This window comes from Gadus chalcogrammus, chromosome 1, assembly GCF_026213295.1.
Source record: "Gadus chalcogrammus isolate NIFS_2021 chromosome 1, NIFS_Gcha_1.0, whole genome shotgun sequence".
NCBI lineage: Eukaryota > Metazoa > Chordata > Actinopteri > Gadiformes > Gadidae > Gadus > Gadus chalcogrammus.
The window spans coordinates 23,903,242-23,913,071 of NC_079412.1; the positions used below are offsets into that span (position 1 = coordinate 23,903,242).

General features: G+C 47.6%; 1 protein-coding gene across 1 annotated transcript in view; it reads left to right on the forward strand.

The window, feature by feature from the left end:
- The window catches only part of xpc (xeroderma pigmentosum, complementation group C), an 11,800-nt gene extending 2,017 nt beyond the window's left edge, over positions 1–9,783 (forward strand). Inside the window, exons 3-14 of the mRNA XM_056597152.1 lie at positions 203–311; positions 1,512–1,596; positions 1,746–1,903; positions 2,195–2,315; positions 2,748–2,837; positions 3,038–4,009; positions 4,382–4,542; positions 4,723–4,804; positions 6,435–6,566; positions 7,065–7,234; positions 7,535–7,628; positions 8,136–9,783. Coding sequence (XP_056453127.1) covers positions 203–311; positions 1,512–1,596; positions 1,746–1,903; positions 2,195–2,315; positions 2,748–2,837; positions 3,038–4,009; positions 4,382–4,542; positions 4,723–4,804; positions 6,435–6,566; positions 7,065–7,234; positions 7,535–7,628; positions 8,136–8,507 — 2,546 coding nt within the window. The 3' untranslated portion in view covers positions 8,508–9,783. The remainder of the gene's footprint in view (positions 1–202; positions 312–1,511; positions 1,597–1,745; positions 1,904–2,194; positions 2,316–2,747; positions 2,838–3,037; positions 4,010–4,381; positions 4,543–4,722; positions 4,805–6,434; positions 6,567–7,064; positions 7,235–7,534; positions 7,629–8,135) is intronic.
- The last annotated feature ends 47 nt before the right edge of the window (positions 9,784–9,830 follow it).

The window sequence follows — 9,830 nt, forward strand, 5'->3', positions numbered from 1 at the left end:
TGTTTCTATGCGCAAGCCCTTGGTGAGGATCAGTGTCCGATGTGTGTACTCATTTAAGCTTCTAGGGAAGCTTACCATGCTATATATTGGCACTTATTTGTCTGTGTTTCTATGCTTGTGTGTGTGTGTGTGTGTGTGTTTCTATGCTTGTGTGCGTGTTTATGTTTGTGTGTGTGTGTGTATGTGTGTGTGTGTTTCTCAGAGCTGTCTGGGCCCCTGGGCGCCGCGCCCCCTGCTGAGCCCTCTCTGCCCACTCAGGCCGTGGAGATCGAGATCGAGACTCCGGAGTTGATCCGCATGAGGCAGAAAAAGTCAGTTGGAGTCGGTTAGAGTCGGCGTCTGTGAGAGAACCCCTTGGGGGGGGGGGGGGGGGGGAGGGGAGAGAACTTTAGCTGCAACTTTTCCCTGCAGAAACGTATATAGTGTATACATGCATACAGTGTTTCCCATACATAGACCAATGTGTGGGGCAGTGCCACAGAATGAACACAGAGCGTCAGAAATTGAATCTGTTTTTTTTTTTGTTTTTTTACGCGATTTTGAAACATATAATATCGTTCCGTTCATTCATCTGCGCATAGCACTCTTTCTCCCTGTCATTCTCGTTCGCACACGCACACAGAGACAAGCGCGCATACATGCCACTGGTGCACGGGTACACTACCACTTATTGGATAAACCCGCGTATCACTGATACACTGCACACGCACTGACAGCGGAATCGCCCGAGCCTCCTCTCAACGCGCCTACAAAGGAAAAGCAGCGGGATATTTGCGATTAATGTGAAATGCGGTTATAGTTTATATATATTACGGTGTTAGACCCCCAGCCCGTTGTGCCTGGGATTTGAATTCGCTCTGGAGCAGAGACTGGAGATTGGGAAGATCAGGAAGTGGGCCAGTCCACTGAAATGTATTTTGTGCTCAATTACGCGAATGAGCAAATGCGAACCCCCCCCCCCCCCCCCCCCCCCCCCGTCAGGACTCCACGTCTCCCCCCCCCCCCCCTCCTTACCTTCAGGAGTCCATGGCTAATCCCCCCCCCCCCCCCCCCCCCCCCAGCCCCATCTGGAGTCCAAGTCCTACATCCCCCCCCCCCTCCACCACACATTGCTACCTGGTCTTTGGGAAACACTGCATGCATAGTAATAAATATTATATGTCTGTCTATGTATATGTATTAGTATATCCATAGTATGACATGAGTTAATAGTGGAATAGTAAAGTAGAATAAACTCAACATAAGCGCAGTTTTTCAATATTCAAGGGTTTGTGTGCTTTATTACTGATCCATTCTGGGGTTATAAATTGATGCCATTGAACCATGTTAGAATGCGTCACATTGCAGCGAATCATACACACTTATGAGGCAATAGAATACAATCATAGCACATTGCTCCTATTGTCTCGTGCTATTGAAAAGTACAGCTTTGATAGTTATGTGTTCAGAAGATGGAGGTTGCCTTACTGTTTGCCTAACTACTTTATTTATTCCGAATTGTGATTGGCCAGAGAGAAGAGGAAAGCAGAATTTGAGCAGTATCTTAAGCGGATGGTTAATCGCTTAAACAAGGATCTGCTGGAGGATACACACAAGGTACACACACACACACACACACACACACACACACACACACACACACACACACACACACACACACACACACACACACACAGACACACAGACACACACTTTTCAAGTACATTCAGTAGTTCAAAGACGCCCTGTGTTGATTGGTCTCTCAGGTCCACCTGATGTGCCTGATAGCCAATGGGATGTTCCGGAACCGTCTGTGCAGCGAACCGGATCTGTTGGCCATCACGTTGTCCCTCCTACCCCCCCACTTCATGATGGTGGCCAAGGAACGCATTGACCACAACTACCTCTCGGGACTGCTGAAATGGTGTGTGTGTGTGTGTGTGTGTGTGTGTGTGTGTGTGTTAGAAAAGTTAGAAAGAAGAACTTACTTACTTACTTCTCTCTCTCTCTCTCTCTCTCTCTTTCTTTCTTTCTTTCTTTCTTTCTTTCTTTCTTTCTTTCTTTCTTTCTTTCTTTCTTTCTTTCTTTCTTTCTTTCTTTCTTTCTTTCTTTCTTTCTTTCTTTCTTTCTTTCTTTCTTTCTTTCTTTCTTTCTTTCTTTCTTTCTTTCTTTCTTTCTTTCTTTCTTTTTCTTTCTTCTCTTCCCCCCTCTCCAGGTTTGGGGCCACCTTCACCTTGAACCCCAGCCTCCCCCACGTGGACCTCACCGACCCCCGGGGGCTCCTGGAGAGGCGCCTGGCCAGCCTGTCGGCCCGGGACCACCAGGAGATGACCCATGTGAGTGGCACTGCGGCCCCTGACATACAAGATTCTTCTGATTGGACCGACTTGCTTTGGACTTCCACAGAACGAGTCGGTTCAGAACCGTGGGTGATACAAGGAGATTTATTCTTTACTCCATGATGATCCATTTCAAAACATGAAAAAGTCATTTTTCAACACGCATATTTAGTCATTTAGCAGACGCTTTTATACAAAGCGACGTGCAGTGATTTTAGAGACTGGAGGAGAAGGTAGGGGCTGAGGCAGCAGTTATTAACCCAGAACCTCACACCCTTACCACTTATCTACTATTAAACCCAGATGGAACACCGTATCAAGAGACGGACACAAATGAATAAGAAACAACACAAGACAGAATAACGTGTGTGAATACAATGTAACCAGTTGACTGTGATGAGCTTTCAATTTCTTCTCTGTTTCCATCAGCTGCTCCTTTTGGTGCTGAGGTCTCTGAATCTCTTCTGCCGATTGGTCCTTTCTCTGCAGCCCATTTCCTTCAAACCCCCTCGAGTCAAGGTAGGGATTGATCTCGTTAATATGACATAATGATGAAAAATGAACAGTAATTAAGCTAATTACATGATTATTAAATGTATCTTGGAATGTGGTGTGACCCACACAGCCTTTTACCACTTTACGATGCAGAACTATACCCATGTGACCACTTAGGCCGCCAATAAAAGGTTTTCCTATCTGGTGTCTTCTTTTTCCTCCAGGGCAAAGGGTCAGAGAGCAGTGGTGGCCTTACCCCAGGGAAAAGCCCCGGCAGTGGGAAGTCCCCCAAGGGAAGCCCCCTGGACTCCAAGATCTCCCCCGGAAACAAGAGGCCCGCCCTGGTCTCCGCTGCCGCCGCTGGGAAGGGCAGGGGAGCCAGCGGCGGGAAGCAGGCCAAGCAGGAAGAGGAAGACGGGGAGGAGGAGGAGGAGGAGGAGGAGGTGGAGGAAGAGAAGCCAGAGGTGAAGAGCGGGAGAAAGGGGGGAGGCCAGAGGCCGAAGAACGCCAAGCGGCGCAGCGTGGCGTCCAAGGTGAGCTACAAGGAGGAGAGCGGCAGTGGGGAGGAGGCGCTCAGCGACGGGGAGGAGGAGGAGGAGGAGGAGTTTCAGGCGACCGGCGAGGAGGACAGCGAGGAGGAGGAGGTGGAAGGGGGCAGGGCCAAACACGGGAAGGGGAGGAGCCAGGGGAAAAGGAAACACAGCAGCGGCGACTCCGGGAGAAAGAGGAACAGCAGCAGCGGCGGCGGCGGCGGGAAAAGACGCGAGAAAATCAACAACAACGATGAAGACGACGAGGAAGACGACGACGACGGCAATGTGGACAAAGTTGGAGGAGGAGAGGGTACCAAGGGTAAGCGGAGGAGCGGCGGCGGCGGCGGCGGGAGGAAGAAGAGGGACGGGCCCGGCGCCGACGAGTGGCTGGAGGTGTTCGTGGAGAAGACGTCGGCGTGGCTGTGCGTGGACGCGGAGCACGGCGTGGACCGCCCACAGCTCTGCTGGCGGAACGCCACGCAGCCCATGGCCTACGTGGTGGCGGTGGACGGCGACGGCCGCCTGAAGGACCTGGGCAGGAAGTACGACCCCACCTGGATGACCTCGTCACGAAAGCGCCGCGTGGACGATGAGTGGTGGGGCGAGACGCTGACGCCCTTCCTCCCGTGGGAGGGGGAGCGGGACGACAAGGAGGAGAAGGAGGTGAGGGGGAGGGATAGGGGGGAGGGGGGGGGGTGTTTGTGTTGTGTTGTGGGTTGTAGTGCGTGCAAGTGTATGTTTGCACTCTCTTTACCGAGAATTTCTTTACCGAGATGGACCATCATTTTATGTTAATTGAACCTTGGTCCACCATTAAGTCTTCCGCATACCAGGTCTTATGGGTGACAGGTTAATTATTACCATCTCTGATCAGTAAATCAGTAAATCCTCTAGCACTATAACTGTACGCTGTCTAACTATCCACTTTAACTGTAAACTCCTGATAAAATGCAACCATGCCACCTGGAAAATAAAAAACGTTATTTTAACACACATGACACCCCTTAACCCCTTGTCCCCTCTTCTGCCTTTCAGCTCCAAGCGAAGTTGCTGGACAGGCCGATGCCCACCTCCATAGCGGAGCTGAAGAACCACCCTATGTACGCTCTGACCAGACACCTGCTCAAGTACGAGGCTCTCTACCCCCCCACGGCGGCCGTGCTGGGGTACTGCAGGGGGGAGCCCGTATACTCCAGGTCAGTCTGGGAGTTATACCATCAAAAAATGAGCATGGGTGATGCATCCTGCGCCAAGATATTAACAAGCATGTCCGCTTTATTGGCATTAACAGTTTGGTCTAATAATCTCCCCTTGCTTTTCATTTCAAGTGATATGTAGGTAATGTTTAAAGAGACTGTTCTCCCTACTGTGTACAGGGACTGTGTTCACCAGCTGCACTCAAAAGAAACCTGGCTGAAGGAGGCCCGCACTGTGCGGATAGGAGAGGAGCCATTCAAGGTGAGACGCCTTCTCACACCAGCGGCTCCAATCCTGTCCTAACCTTCAAGTCAACCGTGACTCTATTTCCCCATCGTTTTGGTTTGAGGGACCCCAGACTTGGTTAGACACAAGACAAACGGACCCGATCAAGCAAAAGGCAGTTGTGTTTCTCTATAGGGATCCCTTCACTGATATTGTCCGACACTTATAATAACAACCTGAGCCTGCCAGAGGCAGAAACAATCACTTTTGGAGGACGTGGATGGACTGGGCTCTATTTTCCCAAAGGCTTACATCGCATTCCGTTTCGTGGATTACGCCCTGCGATTCATTCAATGTTATATTTCATCATCTCATCCTTTCTCTTCTTCCACGTCCCCAAATGCCCTCTAATTAAATAGTTTCTCTTTTCTGTCTTGCGGGCATGTCCGCACTACATCGGATAATAGGTGAAAATTATTGGACTTTCCAAACTCACTAGGCCAGCATTTTCCAGCATTCAAAGCTGAGCATAATCGAAAATTTGTTTCTCTACCTTTCCGGTGTAGTGTCGACACAACCTTCAACTCACCTCCCTACCACAGTCTTAAGCTTTCATTCTGAGTTAAGAAAAATGCAGTATTCCCCAGGCCCCATCAATCATAACTCTGTCTTTCACCTCTATGCTCTCCATCTGTCCTCACAAACTGTAGCTTCTGTATCCCTTTCTCGAACCCTCCACCGGCACAGTTATAATCCAAAGCCTCACTGTGATCAAAATCCCATCAATCAATTAACAATATGATCGATCATGGTGATCTCATTCCCCATCTTTGCATGTTCAACACGTTCTATCCACACCCAGAGCCCGAACACTGATGTATGCCCCCCACCCCCCACCCTTTGCTCAGGAGGTAGAGCAGTTATCTTGTAACCGAAAGGTTGCTAGTTCGATCCCCTGCTCCTCCTAGCTAACACTCCTAGAGTGTTGATGTGTCCCTGAGCAAGACACTTAACCCAAACTGCTCCTGACGAGCTGTCTGTCGCCTTGCATGGTTGACTCTGCCGTCGGTGTGTCAATGTGTGTATTAAGTTGCTTTGGATAAAAGTTCCTCTTGATGACTTTCACTTACCCCCTGTGCCCACTAACGCACAGGCCTGGTATAGACTGTTCAGCCCCCCACAGTTGGTAAACGCTTTTGTTTTCCTCCCCTGGCTATCAGTAAATTTGAACATAAAGCTTGCAGAGTTCTAACAGATGTATGTTTTTAAAAAAGGTTCTACAAGCAACAGCTACTGTTGGTAGAATATGATTTTGTAAACAAAAATCCGAAATACACGTTTTGGAACCTTAAGTTATCACAATTATTTCTAAACTAAACTAAAACGTACACTGTTAAACAATATACAAAGTTATTTATTCATTATTGCATGATACATCTTAGTGTACGATATGTCTTTAAATCAGAGTAGCCAGTAATACTCTATAACGCAATATTGTACACGGAAGTGACATCATTTATAAATACTCGCGTAAGAGTCCACCTTCCGGCTACATACACAGAGCAAGCGGAGTGACATCGGTTCTGGATCCTCTCAAACCTCTTTGGCTTTCATTGATAAAAGTGTCTGCTAAATGCCCTAATTGTAATTGTAATCTGGTCCTCAGATGGTGAAGGGCTTCTCCAACCGCTCCCGTAAGGCGCGTATGATGGTGGAGCAGAAGGAAGAGAAGGACCTGGCTCTGTATGGGGAGTGGCAGACGGAGGAGTACCAGCCCCCCATCGCTGTGGAGGGCAAGGTGGGTGGTGTGGCTGCACCGTGGGGTGTAGGGTGGAGGGTGGAGTTAAGACTGGATAGTGGGTCATTTGCCCCAGATGGTAAATGTGCGTGTCACAGCAGGAAGCACAGAACTGAGAAAAAAATACAAGAATGACCAAAGATAAATACAGAAAAGTTGACTTTAAGTAGCAGTAGTGGTAGTAACAATGCTAACGTGAATGCAAACCATACGTGTAAACATTGCAGACAGTTGAGGTAGACGTGTCAAAAATCAAACAGTGCATGCTGCATTATCGAAACCATGCAACAACAACCAATTTGCATAAGAGTCTAAAAGTATCCAGGTGAATGAATGGCGAATTTGGAGAAAGACGGGCCTTTCTTCCACCCACTTACTCAGTGTTTAAGCATCTGTCGATCACCTCTGCTCAACCCCAAAATGGCCTTGAGGGGGGAAATGTCCATTTTTGTTTTTTTCCTTAGTTACTAACACTCCCACCCCCCTGGCCCCTCCCAGGTTCCCCGTAACGAGTACGGGAACGTGTACCTGTTCAAGCCCTGCATGCTGCCCGTGGGCTGCGTCCACCTGCGTCTGCCCACCCTGAACCGCGTGGCCCGCAAGCTGGACATGGACGCCGCGCCCGCCGTCACGGGCTTCGACTTCCATGGAGGATACTCGCATGCTGTGTAAGAACTCGCTCACACGCTCACACGCTCACTCTCTCACTCACTCACTCACTCACACGCATACATACGCTAACACACAGGCCACACATACTGTACATACACTAACACACACAGGCCCCCACACAGGCACACACATACATACACTAACACACACAGGCACACACATACATACACTAACACACACAGGCACACACATACATACACTAACAGACGCCGACTACTAAACTTCAGAGATGAATACAACAATCTACAGCACTACATGCCTGTTGATGTATGTGTATGTGTGTATGTGTGTTCCAGGACCGACGGCTACATTGTGTGTGAGGAGCACGAAGAGATTCTCAGAGCAGCCTGGGAGGAAGATCAAGCGATCCAGAAACAGAAGGAGATTGAGGTGTGTGTGTGTGTGTGTGTGTGTGTGTGTGTGTGTGTGTGTGTGTGTGTGTGTGTGTGTGTGTGTGTGTGTGTGTGTGTGTGTGTGTGTGTGTGTGTGTGTGTGTGTGTGTGTGTGAGATTATGTTGAAATAGGCTTCATGTCTGTCCAGGATTGCTAATGATGTGTCATCTATGACATGCCAACACTGTGAGAGAACACACATTTACATAATCAAGTTGTCAACTAACCGAGTGCAGTACACTAATACTGATTTATTATTTCGCATACTGATTTATTTGTCCGGGCAATGGGACATTGATTAAAATGTTACTTGTTTACTGTGGAGACGATGGCTTGTCTACTCTAAAATTATAGAAACGGCCAATAAAGTGATCCAGAATGTCAACAGAACAGATAACGATCACAAGAAATACAACATGCAACAAAATCCTTTTCTACACACATTGTGTTGGGTGTTGAAGTACGTGTTAATCACCACCTTCGTCCTCCTCCTGCCGTCTGCAGAAGCGAGAGAAGCGGGCCACCACCAACTGGAAGCTACTGGTGAAGGGCCTTCTGATCAGGGAGAGGCTCCAGCTACGATACGGCAAGAAGGGCCAAGGCCTCGGAGGAGCCGGGGGCTCGAGTCAGGGTCATGGCCAGGACGGAGAGGGGGTGGACGGGCTATCGGCCGACGAGGAGGAGTTGGAGGGTGGGGTCCCGGTCGAGGACCCTGGAGACCAGACACCAGCCGAAATGCTGGCCAAGGCCTGGCCCCAGAACAGACAGGATGAGGGAGAGGAGGAGGGAGGGGGGAAGAGCAGGCCGAAGAGGAAGATAACACAGCGTGAGCGGAAATGCCAGGAGAAAACCATGTTTCCCTTTGAGAAGGCGTGATAAAAAAATAAACTGAATATTGGCTGTACCAAAAGAAATGACCTCACGCTACAAAGCTAAGGTGTGCAGCCCCTGCTCTCTCTTCAGAAGGTTGTTCAGGCAGGCCTCGGGGAAAGAGGGGAGTGAAAACAAATAAATACAAGTGCTTGTTTAACCGTTCCACTCAGATCAAGTGTTAGATTGGAGTGTGGCGGCTATAGCATTAATTGTCTGAGAAGGGGAGTTGATACGCTCCAGTCGATGGAAGACCTAATGAGACTTTGGTGCCAGTCCAAAGACCCGCCGTGAGAGAGCAGTATCATCCAGAGAAACAGTATCCTGACTTGGACCGAAGAATATGCCTGGCAACTGTTTTTTTTTTCCACACAGGAAGTCAGGATTTCTATCTGTCTATTTATTTGTATTTGTTACCTAGGGGGGTGGTTCTGCTTGTACATTACCCACTACACGGCCATACTGTCATGCATACACTATATATATATATATATATATATATATATATATATATATATATATATATATATATATATATATATATATATATAAAGAGCATATGAAAGATCACAATGTGTATTACCGCCTTACAGGTGGACACACTCATACATTTCTCACACCCCGTTCCCACTGAAGGCAGAGTATCATTACCCTCTGACATGCAGTAGTTTCCCACCTTCCAACCAGGTTCTGCCCCAAGCATCAAAGGAATGACGATCCTCTTCATACAAGTTAATTCATCTTACTATAAAATGATCAATAGATTTCACTGTTTAGGTCCGTTTGTCGTCACGCATTGTTTGTTTCAAACTTCTATGTTATCCTCTATGTTGGTGTTTGTAAAATGTTTGGATTAATGTAATGTTTTTGTATCAAAGTATTTTTCTAAGACATTTTGGAATGCTAGTAAAAATGAAAAGGCTGTTTTTGTTTGCGTTCATTTTGTTCATTGGTTGAACATAAAACAATTCAAGGAATTTTCAACAATTTCACCGAAATTTCACAGAAATATAAATATACAGTTTTTGTTTGAAAAGTAACACAAACGCACCCTTGCCCTGTTCCTCTTGATGACTTTCACTTACCCCCTGTGCCCACTAACGCACAGGCCTGGTATATACTGTTCAGCCCACCACAGTTGGTGAACGATTTTGTTTTCCTCCCCTGGCTATCAGTAAATTTGAACATAAAGCTCGCAGAGTTCTAACAGATGTATGTTTTTAAAAAAGGTTCTACAAGCAACAGCTACTGTTGGTAGAATATGATTTTGTAAACAAAAATCCGAAATAGACGTTTTGGAACCTTAAGTTATCACAATTATTTCTAAAC